Source organism: Raphanus sativus, chromosome 5 (assembly GCF_000801105.2).
Source record: "Raphanus sativus cultivar WK10039 chromosome 5, ASM80110v3, whole genome shotgun sequence".
NCBI classification, from domain to species: Eukaryota; Viridiplantae; Streptophyta; class Magnoliopsida; order Brassicales; family Brassicaceae; genus Raphanus; species Raphanus sativus.
This window is the reverse complement of record NC_079515.1, coordinates 19,388,129-19,415,082: the sequence shown is the minus strand read 5'-3', so window position 1 is coordinate 19,415,082 and position 26,954 is coordinate 19,388,129. Positions and strand designations below refer to the sequence as shown.

The window sequence follows — 26,954 nt, the reverse complement described above, 5'->3', positions numbered from 1 at the left end:
AGGATAAACTGAATTATCTACCAATACGATAATTTTAACCTAATGAGAAAAATCATCATTAATTTAATCGTCTATATACAACTCAAAATAAATAAAAAATAAAAAGTTGAAATAATACAAAATATCATACTTAAAACATAAAGATATTTAATACAATTTTTATATATACAAATAAAAGATTACTTAAAACATATAAACAAACAAAGTAAAGTGCTTATTTGTAAATATTTATTCCCGTGCATGAGCACGGGAGAATCACCTAGTACTATAATTAAGCTTTGAGTATTTAATCTTATTACTAGTCTTCTTCCCAAGACAACAGCAAACGAGAAGAAAGAGACAGAGAGAACAAAAGTGAGACTCAAAGTCCAACGTTGCCTTCATCAACCTCTAGCTGCCTAACTTACTACCACCACCGTCTCCGGTAAAGTTCAGTCTTTTTCCTCCCGGACAGAGAAGTTTCTCCATGGGAGAGAGTGTCAAGTTATTGCTCTTGGGGTTCTTGTTCTGCAGTGGTCTAGTGTAAACCCTAAGCAATCAGAAAGCAAAGCCTTTACACATGCTTCTTGTCTCCTCCTCACGGTTCAACAAAAAAGATAAGAGACAACTTTGCTTTTCTTCCTCATCCTCCATTACACCACAACCAACCAATTGACTCTCCAATCATTCCTTTACCAGAGAGATTCAATGGAGAAAGAACCAAACCATTTCACCAGTTTATTTCCTTTCAACCATTTTCACATCATAAAGCGGCCATTTTTCGATTTCAGCAGCAAACAGTTGAATCTTCTCTTCTTGATCTTGTTCCTTTTTGGTTCATGGGTCTCCATGGCCCAACCCACTCTTTCTCTTTCATCAGACGGCCAAGCTCTTCTCTCTTTGAAGAGACAATCATTATCCTCTCCTTCTTCATCACTCTTCTCTTCATGGGACCCTCAAGACAAAACACCATGTTCCTGGTATGGCATTACATGCTCTGCAGACAACAGAGTGATCTCTGTCTCTATCCCCGACACTTTCCTTAACCTGTCTTCAATCCCAGACCTCTCTTCTCTCTCCTCTCTTCAGTTCCTAAACCTCTCCTCCACAAACCTCTCAGGCCTAATCCCTCCTTCTTTTGGAAAACTCACCCACCTCAGGCTTCTTGACCTTTCTTCAAACGCTCTCTCTGGTCCAATCCCATCAGAGCTTGGCCGCCTCTCTTCTCTCCAGTTCCTTATCTTGAATGCCAACAAGCTCTCTGGCTCAATACCTTCACAGATTTCAAATCTCTTTTCTTTGCAAGTTCTTTGCCTTCAGGATAATCTGTTAAACGGTTCGATTCCTTCAAACTTGGGTTCTCTGGTCTCTCTTCAGGAGTTCAGGCTTGGTGGTAACCCTAATCTCGGAGGCCCTATCCCTGCCCAGCTAGGTCTTCTGACAAATTTGACAACTCTAGGGTTCGCAGCCAGTGGCTTGTCAGGATCAATCCCTTCCACATTTGGGAACTTGGTAAATTTGCAAACTTTGGCTCTGTATGACACTGACGTCTCTGGTACTATCCCACCTCAACTTGGTTTGTGCTCAGAGCTCAGGAACTTGTATTTGCACATGAACAAGCTCACCGGATCCATCCCAAAGGAGCTGGGTAAGCTCCAGAAGATCACTAGCTTGCTTCTATGGGGTAACTCTTTATCTGGTACCATCCCACCTGAGATTTCCAACTCTTCTTCCCTCGTGGTGTTTGATGTCTCTGCCAACGATCTATCCGGTGAGATTCCTGGAGATTTGGGGAAGCTCCTTTGGTTGGAGCAGCTTCAGTTGTCTGATAATATGTTCACTGGTCAGATTCCTTGGGAAATAAGCAACTGCTCTAGCCTCATTGCTCTTCAGCTGGACAAGAACAAGTTATCAGGCTCTATACCTTCCCAAATCGGAAACCTCAAGTCTCTTCAGAGCTTTTTCTTGTGGGAGAACTTTGTCTCAGGAACTATCCCGTCTTCTTTCGGCAACTGTACGGACCTAGTCGCCCTCGACCTCTCCAGGAACAAGCTAACAGGAAGAATACCAGAAGAGCTCTTCGGTTTAAAGAGGCTCAGCAAGCTTCTCCTTCTAGGAAACTCCTTGTCCGGAGGATTACCAAAGAGCGTAGCAAAATGCCAGTCGCTGGTGAGGCTAAGACTCGGAGAGAACCAGCTCTCAGGCCAGGTCCCTAAAGAGATAGGCGAGTTACAGAACCTGGTGTTCCTTGATCTCTACATGAACCATTTCTCAGGTGGGCTACCTTCCGAGATCTCCAACATCACTGTCCTTGAGCTCTTGGATGTGCACAACAACTACATCACCGGAGACATCCCTGCTCAGCTAGGAAACCTTGTGAATCTAGAGCAGCTTGACCTGAGCAGAAACAGCTTCACCGGAAACATACCGCTAAGTTTCGGAAACTTGAGTTACCTAAACAAGCTGATCCTCAACAACAATCTCCTCACCGGTCAAATCCCTAAATCCATCAAGAATCTACAGAAGCTTACGCTCCTCGATCTAAGCTCCAACAGCTTATCAGGTGAAATCCCACAAGAACTCGGCCAAGTCACCACCTTGACTATAAACCTCGACTTGAGCAACAACGCCTTCACCGGAGACATCCCTGAAACCTTCTCAGCGCTCACACAGTTGCAATCACTCGACCTCTCGCACAACATGCTTCACGGAGACATCAAAGTCCTCGGCTCCTTAACAAGCCTAGCTTCTCTCAACATCTCCTCGAACAACTTCTCAGGTCCGATCCCAGCTACTACACCCTTCTTCAAAACAATCTCCGCAAGCTCTTACCTCCAAAACACCAACCTCTGCGATACAGTCACGTGCTCGTCACGCGGAGGAAAAAACAAATCCCCAAAGATGGTAGCGTTAACCGCAGTGATCCTCGCTTCAACAACAATCGCCCTTCTCGCCACGTGGCTTCTCGTCTTACGCAACAAAGCCCGGAAACAAACAACGACGTCGTCTTGTACAACAACAACAACAAGAGATGACTTCTCATACCCGTGGACATTCATCCCGTTTCAGAAACTCGGAATCAGCGTCGACAACATCGTGAGCTCCTTAGCCGACGAGAACGCGATCGGGAAAGGCTGTTCGGGGATCGTCTACAGAGCGGAGATGCCCAACGGAGAGATCATAGCGGTGAAGAAGCTCTGGAGACAAAGAACTAAAGACGAAGACTACGACAACGAACAACGCGCGACGAAGATCGATTCATTCGCGGCCGAGATACAGATCCTCGGGAGCATAAGACACAGGAACATCGTGAAGCTTCTAGGCTACTGTTCGAACAGATCGGTGAAGCTGCTTCTCTACAACTACTTCCCCAACGGGAACCTCCACCAGCTGCTTCAAGGGAACAGGAGCCTGGACTGGGAAACGCGTTACAAGATCGCGATCGGAACCGCTCAGGGTCTGGCTTACCTCCACCACGACTGCGTTCCCGCGATCTTGCACAGAGACGTCAAGTGCAATAACATCCTTCTCGATTCCAAGTACGAAGCGATTCTAGCGGATTTCGGACTCGCGAAGGTGATGAGTTCGCCGAGCTATCACACCGCCATGTCTCAGGTCGCTGGCTCCTATGGATACATCGCTCCAGGTATTAATGGGTTTCTCTCTCTATTTATGAAAGATATGGGGTTTGTTTGATAGTTTTGTTAAAGCTCAGGGGGTTTTTGGTGTAATATTTATTTATGCAGAGTATGGATACACGATGAACATAACTGAGAAGAGTGACGTGTACAGTTACGGCGTCGTTTTGCTTGAGATTTTGAGTGGACGGAGCGCAGTGGAGCCGCAGATTGGAGATGGGCTTCACATAGTGGAATGGGTTAAGAAGAAGATGGGAAGCTTCGAACCGGCGTTGACTGTGCTTGACGTGAAGCTGCAAGGGTTACCGGATCAGATTGTTCAGGAAATGCTTCAGACATTGGGGATTGCGATGTTCTGTGTGAATTCGTCTCCGGTGGAGAGACCCACGATGAAGGAAGTTGTGGCTCTGTTGACGGAGGTTAAGTGTAGTCCCGAGGAGTGGGGGAAAACATCTCAGCCTCTTATTAAGCCTTCTTCTTCTTTGTAGGTGACTTGCTTTGTGTTCTTGTTTTTTTTTTTGATTTAGGTCAAACTGGTTGAGAGTGTGTTGGCGGGATTTGGTTTCTTGTACATGTTTAGAAATGTAATAGTTTGAATTCATGTTGTATGGATAATTGTTGGAGTTTGGAAACATTCAGCATTTTGGATTTCAGAGTTTGGTTTCAATAGGGTTTAATCTAAAAGAAAAATCCAAAGCATGATTAGAGCTTGTAACATATTGCTCACAAATTTAAACTGTTGTCTATTACTAAAATAGCTAGTTAGGGCCAAACGAAGTCTCAGTGTCATAATAACATAGGAGCTAGTTCGAAGACTTGCTTCATGTCCTCTACATGGTTTAGATAGATGTAAACTATAATCACTGAATGCTTTTCTTCATTGAGAGCACAACATATTTGCTAGGTTCTCTACTTTCTCCTAAAGTGATGCAACAATATGTGGTTGTATTTTGAGTTTTTGTGTCATAGGGTTCAATTCTTTCTATGAATCTGTTAGACATGTGATATTTTGGGTCTGATGATCCAAAGACACATGGACGGTTTGACCTCAGTGACATATCTACGTACAGTATTAGAGTTTTAATTGTCACATTATTTTTCTAGTATCAAAAGATGTTTATATAGCTTTCCAGCTGAAACATGCTCTGTTTCATTGTTGACCCTACTTGAAAGTTGAAACTATACATAAAAATAAATGAAAAACCAAAGCCCTATATTCATGGATTTTGGGCCCATTTAAAAATAAATAATTTGGGCCTAACTTATAATGGGTATGTGGAAAGAGCGTCCAGTTTATCAAAGGAGGTCACATATAAAACCACCACCTACAGAAGAGAAGAAACCCTACTGTAAAACGGCGGCAGATTCTGTACTTAGTCCTCTCCCTCAGGCAGCTCTTCTCTTCCAGATCGAACAATGGTATTTAGAGTCTTACGTTTTCCTTTTCCTTTTCCCCTTTCTCAGTTAGTTCCCATCGATCTGTAATAGTATTAGTTTTGCCGTTGAAATGTTTCTATTATTCAATCTTCTGTGGAGAGGCTAGTTTTGATGTTTTTCCTTGTTTTGTATTTATTGTGTAGTCTCTGGTTGCAAACGAGGAGTTTCAGCACATTCTGCGTGTGCTCAACACTAACGTAGATGGGAAGCAAAAGATCATGTTTGCCCTTACCTCCATCAAGGGTATTGGCAGGCGTTTGGCCAACATCGTCTGCAAGAAAGCCGATGTCGACATGAACAAGAGGTATATGCTTTGTCTCTCTCCCTTGTCTTACTTATTATCGATCCTTCAGAAACTTCTAGTACATTTCGCATCGAACTGATTAGTGTATGTGTTTTGAAATCATTTTCTGTAGGTTCTAGGTCATTTCTGCTTTTGACTTATCATTGATATGAATTATACGTTTACACTTCGGTTTTGCAGCCTTTTTGGTTGAATGTTCAGAGAGAACTTGCATAGTGTATTCTAATGGTTTTGATGCACATCCTGTTATGATCTCTGATTTCAGGGCTGGTGAGTTGTCTGCAGCTGAGATCGACAACCTCATGACTATTGTTGCCAACCCAAAACAGTACAAGATCCCAGACTGGTTCTTGAACAGACAGAAAGACTACAAGGATGGAAAGTACTCTCAAGTCGTCTCCAATGCCCTTGACATGAAGCTCAGGGATGACCTTGAACGTCTCAAGAAAATCAGGTAAAACCTTCTCATACTGATTCCGATCAGATAACTTGTTAGTATTGTGTCTTCTTTTATGGGTTTTAAATTGAATGAGCGTTGGCTTTGCGTTTAGGAACCACCGTGGGCTGAGACACTACTGGGGTCTCCGTGTCCGTGGTCAACACACCAAGACAACTGGTCGCAGGGGAAAGACTGTTGGTGTCTCTAAGAAGCGTTAAGCCAGTGTTCGTTGCTGCAGCTGGATTGAACCTTTAATAAGAACCGTTTTTAAGATAATTTGAACAATTTTGCAAAACCCTATTATGTCGTTTATCCTGCACTGTTTTTTTTGTTACATTATAAGATAATATTTTGTTACCGTGTCTTTTCCAATTATCTAGTTTCATTTTTGGTCGTGGCCTATTCATTTACTTGTTTCTGTTCTATATAAGTACAACAGTATCCAGATTTGATCAAAAATAAACTTTATTCCGCTAAGTATTGCAAAAAAATTCTCAATCATCTTTATAAAAAATCGTTTGTTCGTCGACCCCAGCAAGAAAACGGAACTCAAAAACAAAATTGTAAACTATGTGATTGTCCTGAACTTACTACATAGATACTAATACTAAGCTTTGTCTTCGTTGTCGTCAGAATCAGAAGCAGCTCCAAGTTTCTGTTGACGGGTCGTTGGAAGAGAATAGCTTCGTCTCTCTTTCCCACCTGGCTTAGAAGAGGCATTGCCGTACCAGATCATACCAAGTACTGCAATGATCATTCCAATAACCACGTGCAAGTTTAGACCTTCTCTACCAAAGAAGAAGAATCCCATTACCAGCACCAGGATCGTCTTCATGTGTCCCAGGACTTGGAACGATACCGCTGTGAATCTCCCGATGCAGATGAACTGACTTAGGTTGGTCCCAATCGCTATTGTGCACGAGAGGGTTATAAACAGCTGCACAATTCCCAACAAAATTGTTAGGTTCCAAATGAGTTTATAACCACATTGGTGTCGAATGATTTGGCCTTTAAATTATAACAGCCATTGAATTGCATGTAATAAACGAGACTTGTACAGAAGCTGCTAAACAGAAAGACTATCATAATCACACTACCACAAGATTCATAAGTTAGCGACGAATATTTACTGGTATTTGACATATTGATGCTATCTTCCTTTGTGAGGACACAAGCTGAATCCAATGCCAATGAGACTAAGGGATGAAACTTATTGAGGTTTATGGTGCTTACCACAGAGACCAAGTTGTAATCGTACATGTCTACTCTTTTTTCTGTGAGCCAATAATCAAGAAACGGACCAACAACCAGTAGTGTTGCAGCTTGGGCTGGAGCGGTATGTCCCAATAGGTTGAATGAGCTAAGCGAGTACTTGCGCTGAAGGTAATGTACATACTACATTCACGTATGTCAATCTTAGTTTTTGAGTCAAACAAAGATACGATATTTCACTTTACTAAGAGCAAGAATGAGAACACGCTTACGTATTGTTGCAGAGAAGTACTCCACACAGCAACAAAAGCGGCTACAAAGCCTTTGCTATTCACACTAACGTCAGTGACAGTGCAAACACCAACACCCACAAGAACCAATCCTATGCTAAGCTTAGTGTCTCTGGAGTAACGGATCTTATCTAACACCATTTCCAACAAGCAGGATACAGGAATCATGCTGAGCTTTGCAATCTGGCAAGCGACACAGAACAATCATTAAAAAAAAATGAAAGATTAGATGTCCTTCCTTAGCGGCAAGTGGAGGAGGTTTTATTACCTGATAAAAACCGACAGAGTTCCACATAAGGCTGACGTTCATTCCAACGATGGAGAAGTTTGCGAAGAGAATAAACCTCAGAAGCTCGGTAAAGGGGAGATGTGAGGGCTGAATGTAACCAAGACATCTTAGAACAATGGTCATCAGAGTTGTAAAAGCGAAATGTAAACCGGTTAAGGTTGTAGCTGCAGCGAGTTGAGATATATCAGAGGAATATTCACTTTAAGATATTTAAAAAAGAAAAAAGAGAGAGATGATTAAATTACCAAAGCTATAACCATAAGTGGCCATTAAAGCTTTATTGACAATGATGATACCAACAGAAGTGACGACATTGAACATCCACGCAGCAGCATCTACAGCTGCCTTCTTATCTCCTTTACTAACAGCTGCCATTTTATAGAAAACTTTATCTCCTCCTCAGAATCAGCAAATATCTACTTTCTCTTCTTCTTCAATCTCCCATCCTCCAGAGACTCACTTTCCGCTAAGCTTTAAGTAAGATCATATAGAAAGCACATAATCAGAACGAAGATAAAAAGCTTAAAAACTTGCACTTCCATGGCGATTCATACAAGAGATAGTGCAAACTCCATTTTGATTATTTAAGAGTAGTTTGAATGTAATTCGATCAAAACCAGAAATCAAAAGAATTCGATCAATCTCCATTAGATCGGATCTCGGTAAGATCTGATCTCTCTCTCTCGAGAGAGAGAGAGAGAGAGAGACAATCCTAATTGGAAACGACCGATCCTTTCCCTCATCATCAGATCAAAGGAGACGAGGCGAAGAAGAATCAGAGAATACGGAGAGCAGTTACCTGAAGTTTCAGGAGAGCAATCGGATCTGAAAGAGGCGGAGGTGATCGGAGTAGAGAACCGGAGCCGTCGACGGAGTGAGCCAGCGATGGGATAAAGGAAAACAAAATGTAATCTCTTTTTATTTTCAATTTTTCTACTAAAATACGAATATTATTTATTTTAAAAATAAATAAATATCAAAATCTCCTTTTTTTTTTCTTGAGAGACGTTAGTAAAAACCCTAAAAAGAAAAGACATATGGTATCGATATCCCTTTGTCCAAAAAAGAAAGAAAAATATAATTATCCTTTATATTACTGTTACACCCTCTTGTCATGTTTAATTAGTTTCCATTTTCTTACATAGTTTATTTTTTTTTATTGGAGATGTACAAATGAATTATACGAAAAAACCAACTGTTTTCATTCAAATTGAGTTTTCATCTTTTGGTTGATGTTCATATTGAAAATATACTGATTTAGAGACATTGGGAAGCTGAAGGTCAGAAGGTGTTAGCCTTCTCCACGGAATGCAAGACCACATGGTCTCATCGCCGTGGTAGACATTTGCTTGTCATGGAGGGAGATTGTGATACTAAAGAAAATGCAAAAAAATTAGAGCTACAGAATATTGTTGAAGAAGACACTCACATATGGTAACCATTGTTCACATGATGGGAAACTAGCTATTGTCCCCAATAGTCTAACTGAATAACCGAACCCGTTTGCAATTTTGTAAAAAAGAACAAGATTTGATTGTGGATTCAAAGCGTTTTTATTGATTTGATGAAAAAAATGTTACAATATGTGTATGAGCAAAAGATAAATGAGTGGGCACTCAGCGGAGTGTGGCGAAAAAATATATATCAGCAAGAAATCTATACTATTAAAGCAGGATCCTATTGGTTTTTTTACTAAAAATACTCTTTTTCTTTACTAACATTGCATATTTCATTAAGGGCAATTAAGTAATATTAATAACACATTTATATTGGGTAATTATTTTTAGATCCAGCCCACTACCTACATCATCTCTCTTGGGCCATTTGGGCAGATTAAAAAATCAGATCAAATTCTTATTTTTTTCTCCAAGTTCAAATAATTTATTTTCAACCATTCTTAATATTTTGTGTAGTGAACAAAAATTAATCACTTAATTATTATGTTTTTTTCTTTTTTTTAATATAATTTAAGCATTCATCAAAAATTGATTTTTTCATTGAAAAGTATAAATCTTTATTAAAAGTATATAATTTTTTTTATTAAAAAAATTAACCACATAATAAAATTAATTTATCAGAGTTATACCAACTTAATTCATTAAAAACAAAGTTTAATTTTCTAAACATAAATATTCATTAGACCTGGATGTTCGGGTACCCATTCGGGTACGGATCAGTTCTTTCAGGTATCCGTTTTTCGGGTTTTGAAATTAAACCCTATTCGGATATTATAAAATATCGGGTCGGGTTCGAGTCGGGTCTTTCCGGGTCCGGGTGAGATCGGTTCTCATGCATAAGAACCTGAAAATAAACAAATAACCAAAGTATCTAAAACGGGTTCGGTTAATTGTACTCAAAGTAACCAAAGTATCTGATTTGGTTCAAATAACCAAAAAAATCTAATTCTATACAGTTTTTTGGATAAACTTTTATCCAAACTATCATATTTTATCCAAAAATATTCAAAAGTACCGAAAATAACTATTATAGTTAACTTATAATATTAATTTAAAATATTAAAATAATTATAAATATAATTATAACATATATTTTTAGATATATATTCACATTTCAGATATTTTCGGGTACTCATTCGGTTCTCGGTTCGGGTCGGATTCGGGACTGGATCTTCCGATATAGCAATTTAGAACTCATACGGATATTTACCCCGGGTCTGATCGGGTTCGGGACCCTAACTTTCGGGTCTGTTTCGGGTTGGTTCTTTGGGTCCGGATATTGTACTCAGGTATATACTCATTTAAAATAAAACACGATAAAGAAAGATAAAAAGCTTAAGTCTTTTATAAAAAACCAATATATAAAAATATGATATTTACTAAATATTTGTCAATTTAAAAAAATAAAGGAAAATAAACCCGCGCTTTGAAAGCGCGGGTCAAAATCTAGTAGTTAACTTATAGTAAAATCCCAATTTCTAGCTCTCAGTCTATATGTTCAAGTTTGAATGCCGCTTATGGTCTCTCGTCTTTCTTTTATGGATAAATCTATTTTTCATTTTGCTTTAAGTCGGTTTAACCTAATGAACCAAGGGGAGCATCAGTGTTTTGAAACCGGACCGGATGCTAAACCGAAAAAGTTTTAGATCACGGTTCATTATAGTTCGATTGAGTCAAATCTGGTTCAATAATCTGGTTTAATATATTTTGTATATAAATTTAAAAGTAATATTAGCAAATATGATACATAATTAAAATGTAAATAAATTTTAAACATAAAACACTATAAATATAAATTAGTTTTATGTTCATATGAATGATTTATAGATTTTTGTTAGTTTTACTAGTTTAATAACTTTGAGATCCAATCTGATTATGTGATCGGTTCATGATCGAACCAATTACTAGATCCAATCCGGTCTAACGACGGGGTCGGTCTGATTTTAAAAACACTGCCGAGTATCTAAACCAAGACTTTGAATCATACTTCAAGCCGAGCTTGTGGGCAAAGTTCATGATGCCGAACAACGCTGAGTTGAGCCGACTCCGTAGACCGAATCTTTTATTTGACGGCCATTACGGATGAATTAACAAACAGTGTTGTGAATACAGGATCATAAGTTAATGAATAAAGCCAGACTTAGAAAAAAAAATCTTCTAATAGTAACGGTCCCATAACCATTATTTAACCAATAGCATTGATCCGGTTCATGTTGGCGATAGATTGATTGGCCTACTCGAAATGGTTTTAGATAGGAGCAAAAAAAGAGTTGCAAGTTCCGACATTTCAACATCTCCAAAGTGAACTTTGAATTGATTCGGAAGAATCATCATGATAATAGAGCAAGATTTAGTTATCAATCATCGAAAATTGCAAACAATACGATGTCTGGTCGGTTTCGAACATGATTGTATATCAAACCGGGTCCCACTCACGCGCCGCTTCTTTTACTTATGACTCTCCTTTCCCCTTTTCATCACCAAAGCAAAAATAAAAAGAAAATCGTATCTCTCTCTCTCTCTCTCACTCGCCGGCTTATTCTCCGGTCATCTCTTCTCCGTCGCTCAGATCCGTCAAGTGAATCGTGAGTCTTCTCCCTTTTCGCCATTTCACACTTTTGTTTGCTCTTCTTTTTGTTTTTTTGGTTTTCACTGTTTCCTTCCAAATCTGAATTAGACCGATTGTAAATGTCGGTTTAGCATATAGTTAATGATGCATAAGCGTGATTTGATTATTGACTCAATGTTTAGGGATTGGAGGGTGGTGCACACAAAAAAAACACTGGTCTTGGATGTGTAAATGAGCATTATCCACAGATGTTGTTTGCAGCAGAAGGTGGAGGATTCTTCTCTTCATCAGCTTCTGGCTATACCAACGGTTTAGCCGTTCTTCTACTAGGCCACAAGGATGAACCCCCCAAAAAACCCGTTAGAGTATCCCCGTGGAGACATTATCATCTCGTAGTCGAAGAAACTACTGACACCAAGCTTCAGTTAGATTCCTCTAAGAAATGGCTCTCACGTGCCTGCAATTCCCTCACGTGCTTCGGTCGCAAATCTGATAGACCCGAGGAAAATCCTTCTCAGCCACCAGATGAGGCGCCACCACCAGAGAGTGTGGAATACGAATGCGAAGTTGTTAGTAATAGATTTGCGCTTAAGAGCAGCCTCAAGAAAAGATCTTTTAGCGATGCTGTTCTTGCTGATGAAGATGATGATGATGATGTGGGTAGAGATAATGGTGTGTTGAATCATGCTGACAGAAGGAAAGTCCAGTGGCCTGACACTTGTGGTATTGAGATTGCTGAGGTCAGAGAGTTTGAGCCTAGGTATGGATTGCTTTCTCTTATGAGATATATTACACTCCAATCTTTGTATGTGTGTGGCTCGCTATATATGTATTCTATAAATGCATATACATCTCATATGAAAACAAACTGACTTTATGGTTGCTGATTTAACACAATCATCGTTTCCTGAGATTTGGTAAATAGTAACACTCTAGATCAAGAATTAAGCAGCAGTTTAATAGAATAAAAAAAAAGATATTGAACTTGTTGATTCTTTGAATACAGGCTAGTGATGTTATTCTTATGTAGACTAGTGATGTTTATATACAACAGTTTTCTTTGTTCTTAAGAATCTGTGTTGTTCTTGTTTATCATTCACGATTTGACTCTGTTATTTTTTTTTCACTTGGTCATAGCACCAACGTAGCTCCTCTTAAGATTCTATTTTTGAACATGTTGAAAACCTTTTTGCCCTGATTGAATATGCAGTGAAGTGGATGAACTGGATGATGAGTTGCATCATGGAAACAGAAAAAGCTGCATGTGCACAATCATGTGACCAGATCTTCGATCAAGAAGAAGAAGCTAAAGACATGTTTTCAGACTACAAAGGGCTTTTTCATTGGCGCAGCTCATATTGTTGAGGTAGATGCGCTCTTTTTCTGGCCAAGGGCTTCTGCACCTTTGACATATTTATATATATATATATGGAGAAAGAGATGCGTGTAGTTTTGGATAAGAAGAGGAACTTTTGGATGTGTACCTTTTGTAGCCACTTGATGATTTGTCAAATTTGTGCTGAGTTATAGATTATTCAAGAGTATGTAACAACACCATCTCTCTCTATGTCTTGTAATGATAAAAAAAATCCACACCACAACTTTTGGGAGTTGAAAATTCAAAATTCTTCAGTTTCTAAGTTTAAACTAGTACTACTAACTTTGTACCTATAACTGAAGGTTTAGTGATAGTCTAGTTACGTCAACGCGGCGTTCTCGCGCGTGGGATGATATTTCCAAAGTAGCATTTGACAAAAGGCTATTACCAAAAGCCGTTTATGAAAATGCTGAGACTTGGCCATGTCTCATCCACACAAGAGTAATAATACCAAAAGACACTAAAACATAACAGCTTCGAACATCAGACAATTTAACTAGCAAACCCCATTAACGAAAGATGTCAGTGGCTTCGCCGATTCAATGTATTAGGATCCTTAATCCATATTCTTCTTCTTCTACAACTTCATCGTCTTTCAGATTCTCTACGAGTAAGCCATGTGTCTTCATCATCAGATGTTCTCAGGCCGAAGGTCCATTGAGAAGGCCATCTGCTCCTCCTACTCTCCGGGAGCCTACGCCTCCGCAAAAACCTGTTCCTCCTACTTCCTCTTCTTCTTCTTCTCCACCGCTGCAGAAAACGGTGGCTGTGGATGGTAAGAGTGTAGTTACGGTGGAGTTTCAGAGGCAGAAGGCTAAAGAGCTTCAGGAATACTTTAAGCAGAAGAAGCTTGAAGCTGCTGGTCAAGGTCCCTTCTTTGGTTTCCAACCCAAAAACGAAATCTCCAATGGAAGGTAACTTCCTTCCTCCTTTTACTTTTCACTTTATGATGCTCAGTTGTCAAATTTGATTACTTTGTGATTTGCTAGTAACTCAAATAGATTTAGAAATAGAGAGGTGAGTTTGATCATACTTGCTCTTTCTAGTGTTCTCTTTATCAGCTTTAATGGTCTCGAATATCAGTCCTCAAATCTTAATTGCATTTGGGGCTTGCTCTGCTTCTCAAAAGTAAGTTGATGTTTCTTCATTTGCATGAATTTAGACATTATATTCAAACATTGATGTGTTCTGTATCAGCTTTAATTACCATCTTCAAATTCAGACATATATAGAGTTTTCGAACTTTGATGTGTTTGTTTCATGACTGTTCTGCCATTTGTCTTAGGTAGACAGAAAGCTCATGCTAGACTGCTACGTTCTAACAATTATAAATGAAACCATGTCCTTACTAATGACCACACACAAAAACTTTGGTGGATTCAAGAATTAGTTTTAACAGTTCCCGGACATGAGATGTTGTCTCTCTGTGTATTTGTTTGCAGGTGGGCTATGTTTGGTTTTGCGGTGGGGATGCTTACAGAGTATGCAACAGGCTCAGACCTTGTCGACCAAGTTAAAATCCTTCTCTCCAATTTCGGCATTATAGACTTGGAATAATAAAAGAGTGTTGTTCTTCTTCTCGTCTCTCAATCTTCTATCTTGTTTCTCATTCTTCCTTCCTGTATATGTTATTTCTAGATATCTTAAATACATTGGACCATTTGTGTATTCAACCTCTTTTATCTTCAATTAGTAATAATAATAATATCATCTATGTATCAGTTCTAAACATGCAAACAAAAGAAAAGAAAAAAAAGAACTTTAAGGAATCTGTGCAATCTCGAGAAGGATCTTGTGGAGAGACTGAGTTTTTGAGAAGAAAGGAGAATGATCACTTCATTTGATCTTGTAAACTCCTTCAGGGCTGTTGTCTCTCACTAGCTTCTCCTGAACGTCTGGTGAGAGCGGACAGTCGTCTAGTTTCTGAACATAGAATCTTCTCCCTTTCCCGTATCTTTCTGCGCTCAGTGTTACCTTCTCCAACATTGGTCCATGGGTACAGCTCGAATCGAGATCATCGCCCAGTGCTATATACTGCAAACACTAATTTAAGCCTGGGAGTGTGATTTATCTGCTTTATCAGAACCTTTAGTGTGTGAGTCATGGAAATGATGAATTTGTCTATTATCTGTTCTACCAAAGTACTCAATTTGTAAATTTTGGCACGTTAGTATCGCATACGCGGTCTGACAAAAAGAAAACATCTTAAATCCTGGTGAGATGGAAGAACATATTTGGAGGGGTATAAATTATATAGCAATCAGGTGAAACAAATCCACTTCCACAAGGAAAACAGCAAGCAATTTACTTCACAGTAATCAAACTATTTAAGGGTAAATACTGCAAATCACGTTCAGGAACACAAAATAAAACCCGATAAAGTATTTCCTGCTCCCTATACACTTATTTCATTGTAATTGTCACTTCTCATCCACACAGCACAAGCCTAAAAGGGATGTAGGTACCATGAATCGCTAAAAGCCTTCAAAGACAGTAGCAACCGAGTCTTTCTTATCTCAAAACCCATAAATCTTGAGCTGATTCCTACTGTGAGAAGGGCCTCTTTTATGCGCAATACTACGACTTACGACGTTGGACCATAAGTCCTCAAAAACAAGAGTGTGTTGATAGTGTTACTCTCCATTTCGGTTGAGATCTATAGATTCCCGTCAAGAACAAAATCCATTGGAATTGGCTGATTTATAAGGCCTGAAAGATCATAACAATCACAACATTGTGTTGACAAGGCCATCTAATAGATAATGAAGAGAACAATAAATTGCTGTTAAACGCTGAAAGTAATAGAGGGCAGCTTTACATACCATATGTTAAGTGAATATATCAAGTACCCGATGATGATTTTTGGATCCACATTTGCTTCTGCAACACAGTGAAAATCGAGTCTTTTAAACACGGATATAGGAGTATATCATAATAAGGTTTTGGTCCGGCTTGCCTCATGTGAATTGGGACCACCACCACCACCACCACCACCACCACCACCACCACCTCCTCTCCGGGATGATTTACCCTCACCAGTCATCGCAAAGCCCTCTTCTTTTCTATTGCGAGCTCCAACACGGCGACCAGAATGTCTTGTAGAACCTGAATAGAGTCGGAAGTTTTGACAGAACCAACATCACCTTTACATTCATATAATGACACACACAAGGCACATTACGCATTCTCTAACTTCAACTGAACTAACCATTCTCAAGAGAATGTCCACCAGAGGAGTTCACCACTTCTCCAGATCTTTGCAACAACATCCTTTCTTTCACTTCTCCATTGTTTGCTGTAAGCTCATATACAATATGAGTTAATATGTCATGGAGTAAAACCAAAAATGTAAACTAATACGTATTGGTCAACAAAAGGAACAGCACCTATTGAAGATGACAGTTGATCCTCGCTGATACTGGACCCATCAGAGCGACGAGGAGTCCACACAACACGATCAGGTCTCTCCTTGTTTCTTGGACGCCTCTCTTGCTTCTCACTGTTGGTACCAGAAACCTGATAGTCTTTCCCTGCATATTTAGCATCTCTCTTTTAAATTTATCAGCATAACTTGGGAAGTTACTATTTAGACTAAAATTCTACTCCTTTATAACCTGCTCGAGTGTTTGCTGGCCGAGGAGAACGCTTGGAGTTTTTCTGCTTCCAAAGGTTCCACTCTTGACTCCGGCTGCACAAAAGATGAGGACTGACTAGGTCGCGGCTCATTTCTCTGAAGTATTCCCTTGATCAACCTTCCACCAACAACAATCTTCTGATCCTGTCTTGAAGTCAAGGAGCTTCCAGAAAGATTAGTTTCCATCTGCTGTTCTGGTTGTGGTGTAGAGTTCTGAAAAGCCGTTACATTGACAAATGAGAAGCTGTACATAACGCATGATTCTGTCTACAACTATCAAAACACAGGATGAAAAAGAAATCAAGGTTCTTAAAGAGAAAAAGCTTACAACAGGACTGTCTCGGTCCTTTTTCAGGAGCAAGATCTTTTTCTTCCCAGAATCCATAGTCAATGCAATCCCTGGGAGAGAGCTATCCATGACAGAGGCTGCGATTGTGCAGATGATAAAAATAAATTCGAAAGACAGTGGGACTTCTACCAGTAGGGAAAATCCGCGATAAGCTAATTAGGAATAACTATATTTTTGATTGATTACCAGTTTCAGTAACTGGTATGTCCTTTCCACTTGGATTTGGCTGATTGTAAACTTGCTTAGAACTGCCGGCGTCTGATGCAACCTTCCGGGACACGCTTTTTGAATTGTCTTTTTCCACATACTTTTAAGAAAAGTAAAAGATTAAAATAGACACAAATGGCAGAGCACAATGGATATTCACTCATACAAAGTAAGAGACGCACCTTTTTCTTTTCAGAGTTTCGCTTTGAGGGCCTTGAAGCTGGCTTGTTTGCAGAGACTGCCCTGGCTCTTCTGCCACCTCTGCGAACATCTAAACCCTGTTGCTTTAACAGAAACCAGAGATCAACCTAGATACTCCATTTTGAAACAGATAAACTACAAGGTGGAATCTATGATTACCTGGGATCCAATCACAGTAGCACGTTTTTGACGAATGAATTCCATAAGAGGGGTAACAATAGGAGCCGGTTTTGAAGAACCTAAAAAGTGATTTCAATTAGTGAGTTCCATTCCTTCATTACAGAATAACCAACTTGGTTGAAAGAACGATTGAAAGTGGAAAACGAAAGACAAACCAGAGTGCTCAGCTTCTCTTCTTTCCAACTGGAGTTCAGCACTAGGGAGATTCTCAACAGGCTGAGCAAGAAGCTTAACGAATTCAAGATAACAAGGGTCTTTGGTAATAGAGCCTTCACGAGGATCTTTCTTGTCAGATGGTTTGGGCACACGCTGTGAAGGAGCATATTCAACAATGGCCTTGAACTGAGCACCTAAACAAAAGAAGCACATAATCTCATACATATGTACTTACTAAAAAAAAACACATGCAGTCAGAGAGATTAAAGTTAAAGGTTAAATACCCTTTTCATTAACAAAAACATGGCCGTTGAAAAAAGCAGCGAAGTCGTAAACATCTTCAGGTGCCTTGAAACCAAAGTAGGCTCGTGCACACTTCTGAGTTTTATAGCTGAGGAAAGACACAAAACTCATACTGAGTGTAGTTCTGTTCTCAATTAATATCATTTTTTTTCCCAGAACACAATCGATAACCCTAAAAGCAATCATCTTTATTAGTTAAAAACCAAATGACTCAGATAAGAGCGTACCTGGACTTTCCAGGGCGAAAGGAAACCCAATTGTAACGATCACCGAAACGAGGGTCGATTTGGGATAAGAGATCGGACTGAGAGAGAGAAGGAGGCAAGTGGCGTACAACCACCTTCCTCTTCGCTGACGGGTCCTTCATCAGATCAAAGAAACCCTAATTCGTTCTGAATTCAAAGAGAAAGACGGTGAAGAAGGGTGAAACACATCAGACGCAGTGAAGCAATCGAATCGCAACCAGTTTTGCCCTAATTTGTTTCCTCTTTCTCTGAAACAAAGCTAATAATTAAATAAATAAAAAAAAAACAAGAAAAATCCCACGGAAGAGAAACCTAACCGGAATACGTGCAATTGGGGGTTATGTGGACTTTCGAGTCTATATGGGCCAATGTTTGAGCCTACCTTGGGTTAAAATGCTTGTCTTTATGAAATCTAATAAGAGTACACTAACCAAAATAGAATCCAAAGAAAAGATTCCTTATCAAAAATTTTAAAGTAGAATCTTTAGTACTAATTTATGTTTAAAAAGTTTATTTCTCACACGTTATTTTTTAACGTTGAATAATTATGTTATTACAAACAATAAAAGATACTATGGACGATTTTATAACCGACAATTCTACATATCTTATAAAAATACACGTTTGACTAGGGGACTTATTGGAATTGGAATTTCAGAAGATTTTAAAGATTTTAAAATTAGTAGATTCTTCAGGGAGATTCAAGTGGTGCAAATAGGAAAAGTATAATTGGTTCACTTTGCTATAAATGTTAGATTTTTCATTATGTTAAAATCAATGTTGTCTACCTAATTTCATTTTTAAATTTGGTTAGATAGTAAATAAGCCCTAGCAAAATTTTAAGGTGAATGTTGAGTAGAATTATGGTTTGGTTTTTAATATGGTTTTGTTAAATAAGAAGTTGGTTTACCGTTGGTTTGAGTAGAATAACCGACAATTTCTTTTGTATGTTGATACAGGTTTCAAACTTTTACTTTTAGAACATCTCCAAAATACTCTTTATTTTAGAATTTGCAAAAACTCTATATTTGAAGTTTCAAGGTGTTTTTCTCTAAAAGCAAAACTTTAAACTTAACTTCAAATCTATTTGTATTTTACTCTATGGTCTTTGTATTATCATAATTAATGTATATCCATAAAACTTTTATAAATAACTAAGACATATATAAAAAGATTACAGAAATATTAATTAATAAAATCTTACACTAAAAGATAAATTATAAATAGAGATATATAATAAAAAAATTAAACTACAAACAAAATATCACATTATTTCATAAAATTATTAATAATTTTATGAAATAATGTGATATTTTGTTTGTAGTTTAATATTTAATTATGAATTTTTATTTAAAATTTTATTTTTAAAATAGAATTATACAACAAGAATATTAAAAAAGAAACTTAATAATTTTTTTAAAAGGGTACATGAAGACATAATCATTATACAATGTGGTATTTTGTTTGTAGTTTAATATTTGATTATGTATAATAATTATTTCTTCATGTACCCTTTAAAAAAATTATTAAGTTTTTTTTGTAATATTCTTTTTGTCTAAGTACAGTTTTAAAATAATATACATTTTATTTTAAATTTTTTATTTAATTTATGTGTAAAACTTGAATTTATAAAAATAAATCTGAAACAATTATGAGATATAAAAACTTTAAGGATTAAAATAGTAGACAAAATAATAATTAAGAATCATAAATGTGATATGTAATTAATTATAAGGATCAAATTGCAAATAAAAAGATGAAACTTCAAATTTGAAATTTCACTCCACAAAACTCTAAATTTAAAGTTTTAAAAAAAAAATTTTGAAAGCAAACTCTATATTTGAAATTATAGTGTTCTTTTTGGAGATGCTCTGATTAAGTTTCAAACTTTTATTTGATGGGGATCAACAGATGATTGGTAAAGTCTGTGTGGAAACGGTTCTATACAATAGTTTTTTTTTTTTTTGTAAAACTTCTAGGGAAATTGCATTGTACATCAACCAAACAAAAGTTAATTCACTGAATACCTAAATAACCTAACTCACAAATACACAGCATCAACATTATAAATAATAGCCATTTTGTCCTTGAAAAACGACCGGGAAACCGTCAACATTTTAAATTAATTTTAATTACCATAACTTTCATCATTATGTCGTGGCGGTTCTATTTTCACCCATCACTTTTAATTATATTACCTTTCTCCTTTTCTCAGGTATCGTGCACAGTGTCTTCTTCTTCACATTACTTCTTCGTCTTACTTCTTGATTCTGATGACGGTCTTCAACATTAACAACAGCTGTTATCAAAATCGAAGGAAAGAGCAAAGAAATTGTTGGAGGTTGTTCGATTGTGGTCTTTCATCCATTTCCTATCTGCGCCATCAGCGACGGCCGCTCTCTTTTACAAACGTAAGTTTTTTTCTCTTTCTTCGATTATCTAGGTTTTTTGTGTGATAAATTTCCGAGGCATACTGTTTGAAGATTTAACTTCCTTCGAGTAGTTAACTCACCGGAATTTTAATTACTTAATTACGTTTTACCTCAATTCCCTCCGACAATGACAGAAATATAGTATGAAGTTGAGGATGGGTAATGGTCGGAGACGACCAAATGGTAGTTTATGTATATGTCTTCAAAACGTCTATTTTTTCAGTTTTGTCTTCATCCATCAAGTTCACCGAATGTTGTAAACTTGTTTATGGGAAGGTTTTTCAGTGAAATAGAAGACTATTTCTTAATATGTATATTCTATTCTACGTGAATTATCTCTGCCAACAAATAGTATAATTATATCAGATTCCATGTGTGTTCTTATAGTATACTATTTGGTTCGACAATGTTTGTACTATGTCATATACTACTCACTGTTTTAACTATACTAAATCATGTCTAATAATTGCAAATGTTGATGCTTTTACAGATAAATCATGGAGGATTTAGGCCTTCCTAGTAGACTGTTCGAGTCTGGATATGAGCCTTACGGACGTAAGCGGGTGAACAGCTACTTCCACCTCCGATGGATTGACATCGTCAAGACTGCGTTAGATGATGGATTGACATCGAACTTTTCTACTCTTAACCCTTAGTAACTGACGCTATCATATGTACATACCCTACAACCAATTATGTTGTATATTAATGAACTATATGTATAGTACAATAAGTGAGTCAATTGTACTGTCTAAAGCTTTCCATGTGGAATAGTATAATATTATAGTATATTATCTCAACGACTGTTTATGTAGTTGTAATACTGTTGATCAAATGGATTTGGGTTCATTTTTCCCAAATTAGGGTATAGTGTTCCCACATTCTATACTGTTATAACATGGTATGTGTTTCAGATGAAGTGTTAAAATTTTAACATTGGGGTTGTCATTTACTAGTTAGGGAATAGTTTCTACTATTTCATATGGTATTGAAAAGTTACCATGCTTACAATGAACCTATTATTTTCTCTATTAAAGGATCTTTTAGATTTCCAGAATTTGTATTTACTCATACAAGTCGTGTTAGAGTGTAATGTCCTTATGCTATCTCGTTTATCTAGTATACTATATGTGCGGTAAATATGGATCTTATTTTACCTGTACGACATGGACGTCTTTCTTCCATCAATGTGACCTCTGTTTTTTCCCTTCGACGTCACCTCCGTTTATTAATAATGTTTATTAATAATGACCGAAGACCTGTTTGATTAAGGGGTACAACCGGATGAATTGAGGCCAAATTGTTAGATCCTTAATACTGTCAACATCATGTTCATCCACTTAATTACCAACCCAAACTTAGCTATCTCGCAAATTCACCCAAACTTCTATACAATAGTTGTGAGGGGAAAATAAATCGTCATCACAAGCAAAACGTCGTCTCATATTAGCCACAGAAAGAAGATAATTACATCATACAATATGTAATTACTCAACTAGGTGACCCGTGTTTATTTGTATATATCACAAGAGAAAACTTTTCATCTAATTATCTTTAGGTTTTTTAATATATAAAAAGTACATTAGTCAAAAAATATATATATAAAAATTACATTGGAAAGTTTTATTTATATAATCTCACAAACAAAACATTATTATTTTATTAAATGCATATTTCAAAATAGAAAATCTTATCCAAAAAATATTTTAAAATACTTTATTTTAATTAAGAGGGCTTAATATTTAAGATATTTATCTGATAAAATAAGATTTTTTATTTATTTATTTGTTAGATACGTAACGTTCCAGTAGAGTTGAATAAGGGTTTACTGAGTCCATATAAAAGATATCTGCTTTTGTTGTGGCTTTTGTGTTACCTAAAACATCCGTCTGTCGCTTCATCTCGCCTCTTTTAAAAGCAAGTAATCTTCTATCTTCTCTTTCTTACTTCATCTATTGTCGTTTGATCTGTTGTTGACTCTGTAGTTCTGTTCTGTTTCTGTATTGCTTTGGTGTGTAAAATCCTCTTTGCAAAGCAAGTAATATTCTATTTGGAAACTTGAGAGTTTAGGTTTGTAAAGTTCTTTGCGATCGTCACTGTTACTTTCATTGTCTGATTACTCTGTCAAAGGGTCAGAACTTTTGATTCAACCCTTTAAGCGATCAACGAAATTTTCATTGTTTTCTACAGTAAAAAAGCATATGAGGTCGTTGAAGATGGGTGGAGACATGATGGAAGATGATTGGGAATTTGCTTCATCCTCAAACCCTAACCGAACCCTAGTTCTTGTCGGCCGTACTGGAAACGGAAAGAGCGCAACAGGTAACAGCATCCTTGGAAAGAAAGCGTTCAAGTCAAAAGCAAGCTCTAAGGGAGTGACTAGCACATCAGAGTCACAGAGAGTTGTCAAAGAAGATGGACAGATCATCAACGTTATCGACACTCCTGGTAAAAACCTCTCTTCTTGTCTTTCCATTGACAAGTCACGAAACGATTCTCACATATCTTCTTGCAGGTCTGTTTGATTTGTCAACGGCAGCAGAGTTTATAGGGAAAGAGATTGTGAGATGCATAACTCTTGCTGAAGGTGGAATCCATGCTGTTCTGTTGGTGTTCACTGTGAGGGGTCGTCCTACAGATGAGGAGCAGTCTGTTCTCTATCACTTGCAGACGCTTTTCGGCAGTAAGATCTCTGACTATATGATCATTGTCTTTACCGGTGGGGATGATTTGGAAGACAACGATGAGACCTTGGAGGACTACTTGGGTCAGGAGTGCCCTGAGTTTCTGAAAGTCAGTAATATCTTTTACACAAGTTTTTTTTTTTTATTATAGCTTTGCTTATGCATGTTTTTTTTTGAATTGTGTAGGAGATTCTTGAACTATGTGACAATAGAATGGTACTGTTTGATAACAAGACTACCAATAAGCGGAAGAAATCTGAACAAGTTCAGAAGCTTCTCTCACTTGTTGACTCTGTTGCTAGAAAGAACAATGGAAAACCGTTTACAGATGAGTTGTTCCATGAACTACAGGTGAAATTTGCTTCTTTGATCTGATTTTCAGAGGCATAGAATGCTTATTATTAATGATTTGTGTTCTCTCAGGAGGAGGCTATCAAGCTACGTGACCAGAAAAAGGAGGTTGAATCGCTCAAGGGTTATTCAAAGAGTGAGATATCTGAGTTCAAGAAGCAGATAGAGATATCCTATGACAGACAGCTTAGCCGTATCACGGAGATGGTATATCTTTACCACATTGTTAACTTCTGGTCTTCCTAAAAGATTTTTATGCTAGTGAATTTTAGAAAATTCACAATATGTACATATCAATTTACTCTGTTTCTCAAAGTTTCAACCACAAAGCACAAACGTTTAAACTATTGTGGACATTGTCCTTCATGATGGTATTGAGCGAGCTAAACGCTATGTTTGTTACTTCATAATCAGCTTTATGTTGTTGTTGTTGTTGTTGTTGTCCAGGTTGAGACAAAGCTTAAAGAAACGGCAAAGAGGCTGGAGAAGCAGCTAGGTGAAGAGCAAGCGGCAAGACTTGAAGCTGAAGAGAGGGCAAATGAAGTTCAGAAACGGTCAAGTGATGAGATTAAGAAGCTGAGAGAGAATCTGGAGAGGGCGGAGAAAGAGACAAAGGAGCTCCAGAAAAAACTCGGAAAGTGCATCAATCTTTGATTGAGATTATATCCAAGCTTCTTTCATAAGGGCTTCATTTATTCAAAATATATTGTGGTTTTATTATCATCAAAAGACAAAAAGGTGTTTTATAAGTCTAAATAATGACGGATGCACGTGAATATTATTTTTTCTCTCTTCTGAATTTGATGCTGGACGATTTTGTGTGTTTAGTTTGATTGCTGCTTGGTAGGACTGGACAAAGCTAGAAAACCGACCTTACGTGTTGAGTGTCAAGTAATGCTAATGGTACCTATTGCAACCATTGATCATGTAACACCAATCATTGGAAGTTGTACAAAATCGAGCATTACATTTTATTTTATAACTTGAATTGGAGTATTAAAAAGTAATTTTCACACAATAAATATAGTCATGAAAATATAAGAAAGAACTGTAGTTGTAGATGTACATAATATGACAACTTTGATACATCATGTGGCTAACAATTTGCAATTAGCTTGAGACATACATATAGCTGAAAATAAGAGGAACAATACAAAACAAAGAAAATTCATAGTTATTTCAAAGAAATATATAAGTGAAGAAACACAGCATACAAGCAAGCTCATATCAAGATCTCCTTTATTCAAAGATTGGCTAGTTCTTGAATGTTAATGGGGTAAGCGTAAGCTCGAGAGTTGAAATTAGACTTGGCCAGCAATATGTTAGCCGTCTCTGTCGGGTGAAACGCATCCCAAAAGAGATACTTGGTCCGGTCACTGCACGGCTGCTGCAGGGGTAAACACGTTATCTGACCATTGTTCCTCCCCACCCCACAACAACCTTTGTCCACCACCTGAAATCCTGTTGGAATAAAAATATTAAAGAATTTGTAGACTTACTTTCAATGTATTGGTTTGTGTGTGATATTATGTATAGCTCACCGTAAGCGGCTCCATTGGCAGCAAGATCTGAAGTGCTCTTGTAGGTATCAAGGTAAACAAACTTGGCTCCTTGCAATTGACCATTGTTGAAACGATCAACTAGTTTCTTGAGCTGAGAGTTGAACAACGCAATTGCATTGTTAATCTTGTCATTGCACCTGCCTGTGCTGTTGTTGCGGTTATTATAGCGGGCTAGCTCATAAGGTATGCACCCGATTTGTCCCACTGCGGTCACGATCACTTTCCGGGCTCCAAATTGGTACAACCGCTAAGAACAAACAAAATAATCATATGAGATGTGCAAGTAAACTATAAATTTCATGATTATACTGTATAAAATTGATGAAGCCTTACAGTGAGCTGTTGTGTGTAGTTTTTTATGAGGGACTCGGCATAGGTTTTGTCATTGAAATCGGTACTGGTTGAGTAAAAGTCAGGCATGAAGTAATTGTTGAGGTAATCGTTACTACCCATTCCCGAATAGAAAATGCAACGGCTTAAGTATCTTTGGAGCTCATTTGTGTCTCCTCTGAAGTATTGAAGCATTTGTTGAACCGCGTTTGTGTAAGAATTGACCTGCTGGTTCATAGAAGTATGCGCACCCTACAAACATTTCCATGTATAGATTGATTTAGTTTACAACAGAAATGATGTTGGTTCAAAACTTCTCATGATAGGATTAAGAACTTATAAACTGTGTACCAAGTTGTCACCGGTCTCATCTCTAATGCCGGCCGCACCCGATGCGAAATTCGCACCTCTTAGCAAAGCCTGGCCACGAATCCTGGAGTATGGTGGAATGTAAGTCCGAAATCCAAGAATTTGAGCTACAAAAACAAGAGAAATGTAATAAAAGTATTAGTATCAATAGATACGATTTTTTTTTTAATAAGCATTAGGGAAAAAAACATAAATGCACACAAAAGTACCAAGAGCATCAACGTAGGTGCGACCATTGGTGAATCTTCCGGTTGCACCCTGGGGAAAGTCGATGCCATAAGGCCGGTAATTAGCCCTCGCAAGAGAAAGCAGCCTACATATATTCAATCTTACTATGAAATTGTCTAACACATGTATAGATGGATAAAAATATACAATAATACATATAAAACGCAAAACCAAACCTGTTATTGTTTCCGTTATCGACCAAGGAGTCACCAAAGATGTATAAACATGGGACTTGTGACTGTTGTTGTCGCTGTGACACGGCCGTTTGTAGACCAAACAACACCAGACTCAAACTAACTAACAATACAAAACGGTGAATTGCCATTAAGTTAAAATGTTGATAGGTTTCAAAAAGAATGAGTTTGAAAAAGGTTTGAGTGGAGTTCACAGTTATATACTGAGGAAATGGGTGGTTAGTTGGTTTGGTTCGGTATGTCATAATTGGTTTCATGTGCTGGACGAGTTGTGACAGTTGTTTTTTAGTTCTTCTCTCACTCTCTTAACATACTTCTTTTTAGCTATGGCTATGTTCACAAGCATCTTATGCAATCCCGTGAGGTCTCAGAGTCTAACGTGTCACTTTCCAGTTGTTTGTGTCACAAGTCCATACTTGCTAGTTGTGACAATCGGAACAGTACTAACAGAAAACTATTTGATTATTTCTTAAAGGGGGAAAACTATGTATATAGTCGATTTAACTTGCAAAGTCAATTCTTTACTAGAAAAAGTTC

At 37.6% G+C, this 26,954-nt stretch overlaps 8 protein-coding genes across 11 annotated transcripts; 5 read left to right on the top strand and 3 right to left on the bottom strand.

Annotated features, from left to right (window-relative positions):
• Positions 1 to 327: 327 nt before the first annotated feature.
• LOC108862983 (LRR receptor-like serine/threonine-protein kinase RGI5) lies at positions 328 to 4,251 on the top strand. The gene is made up of 2 exons (XM_018637269.2): positions 328 to 3,625; positions 3,726 to 4,251. Exons 1-2 carry the CDS (start codon positions 688 to 690, stop codon positions 4,103 to 4,105), a joined length of 3,318 nt encoding a protein of 1,105 aa, XP_018492771.1. The 5' UTR covers positions 328 to 687; the 3' UTR covers positions 4,106 to 4,251.
• A 648-nt stretch (positions 4,252 to 4,899) lies between these two features.
• On the top strand, positions 4,900 to 6,184 carry LOC108863598 (40S ribosomal protein S18). Its single transcript, XM_018638075.2, has 4 exons — positions 4,900 to 5,036; positions 5,198 to 5,358; positions 5,624 to 5,812; positions 5,910 to 6,184. The coding sequence occupies exons 1-4, from the start codon at positions 5,034 to 5,036 to the stop codon at positions 6,013 to 6,015; spliced, it is 459 nt and encodes a 152-aa protein (XP_018493577.1). The 5' UTR covers positions 4,900 to 5,033; the 3' UTR covers positions 6,016 to 6,184.
• Positions 6,185 to 6,286: 102 nt separating this feature from the next.
• Positions 6,287 to 8,529, bottom strand: LOC108863597 (UDP-rhamnose/UDP-galactose transporter 6). The gene is made up of 6 exons (XM_018638074.2): positions 8,388 to 8,529; positions 7,834 to 8,059; positions 7,568 to 7,752; positions 7,282 to 7,482; positions 7,031 to 7,192; positions 6,287 to 6,734 (listed from the first exon to the last, which is right to left on the bottom strand). Exons 2-6 carry the CDS (start codon positions 7,961 to 7,963, stop codon positions 6,405 to 6,407), a joined length of 1,008 nt encoding a protein of 335 aa, XP_018493576.1. The 5' UTR covers positions 7,964 to 8,059; positions 8,388 to 8,529; the 3' UTR covers positions 6,287 to 6,404.
• A 2,943-nt stretch (positions 8,530 to 11,472) lies between these two features.
• LOC108857184 (uncharacterized) lies at positions 11,473 to 13,166 on the top strand. The gene is made up of 3 exons (XM_018631133.2): positions 11,473 to 11,630; positions 11,797 to 12,374; positions 12,825 to 13,166. The coding sequence occupies exons 2-3, from the start codon at positions 11,863 to 11,865 to the stop codon at positions 12,892 to 12,894; spliced, it is 582 nt and encodes a 193-aa protein (XP_018486635.1). The 5' UTR covers positions 11,473 to 11,630; positions 11,797 to 11,862; the 3' UTR covers positions 12,895 to 13,166.
• A 235-nt stretch (positions 13,167 to 13,401) lies between these two features.
• LOC108861257 (light-harvesting complex-like protein OHP2, chloroplastic) lies at positions 13,402 to 14,704 on the top strand. The gene is made up of 2 exons (XM_018635089.2): positions 13,402 to 13,906; positions 14,435 to 14,704. The coding sequence occupies exons 1-2, from the start codon at positions 13,512 to 13,514 to the stop codon at positions 14,547 to 14,549; spliced, it is 510 nt and encodes a 169-aa protein (XP_018490591.1). The 5' UTR covers positions 13,402 to 13,511; the 3' UTR covers positions 14,550 to 14,704.
• A 548-nt stretch (positions 14,705 to 15,252) lies between these two features.
• LOC108830615 (regulator of nonsense transcripts UPF3) lies at positions 15,253 to 18,553 on the bottom strand. Its single transcript, XM_018604212.2, is given in 14 exon segments — positions 15,253 to 15,701; positions 15,815 to 15,872; positions 15,949 to 16,097; positions 16,201 to 16,287; positions 16,379 to 16,522; positions 16,607 to 16,646; positions 16,648 to 16,839; positions 16,955 to 17,052; positions 17,162 to 17,282; positions 17,365 to 17,460; positions 17,543 to 17,622; positions 17,719 to 17,913; positions 18,004 to 18,110; positions 18,250 to 18,553. Coding segments are annotated over 13 exon segments (1,488 nt in total). The 5' UTR covers positions 18,390 to 18,553; the 3' UTR covers positions 15,253 to 15,701; positions 15,815 to 15,833.
• A 3,964-nt stretch (positions 18,554 to 22,517) lies between these two features.
• Positions 22,518 to 24,561, top strand: LOC108857559 (immune-associated nucleotide-binding protein 9). Of its 4 annotated transcripts, none has more exons than XM_018631548.2 (6): positions 22,518 to 22,620; positions 22,890 to 23,147; positions 23,215 to 23,492; positions 23,570 to 23,734; positions 23,807 to 23,941; positions 24,182 to 24,561. In XM_018631548.2, exons 2-6 carry the CDS (start codon positions 22,901 to 22,903, stop codon positions 24,386 to 24,388), a joined length of 1,032 nt encoding a protein of 343 aa, XP_018487050.1. In that variant the 5' UTR covers positions 22,518 to 22,620; positions 22,890 to 22,900; the 3' UTR covers positions 24,389 to 24,561. The 4 variants fall into 4 exon arrangements, with proteins under 4 accessions (XP_018487050.1, XP_018487049.1, XP_018487051.1 ...); XM_018631547.2 differs by having other exon boundaries at positions 22,574 to 22,616; XM_018631549.2 differs by lacking the exon at positions 22,518 to 22,620 and adding an exon at positions 22,740 to 22,769.
• Positions 24,562 to 24,773: 212 nt separating this feature from the next.
• Positions 24,774 to 26,575, bottom strand: LOC108830620 (GDSL esterase/lipase At1g33811). Its single transcript, XM_018604217.2, has 6 exons — positions 26,400 to 26,575; positions 26,205 to 26,308; positions 25,978 to 26,102; positions 25,630 to 25,878; positions 25,276 to 25,543; positions 24,774 to 25,195 (listed from the first exon to the last, which is right to left on the bottom strand). Exons 1-6 carry the CDS (start codon positions 26,546 to 26,548, stop codon positions 24,978 to 24,980), a joined length of 1,113 nt encoding a protein of 370 aa, XP_018459719.2. The 5' UTR covers positions 26,549 to 26,575; the 3' UTR covers positions 24,774 to 24,977.
• Positions 26,576 to 26,954: the final 379 nt, after the last annotated feature.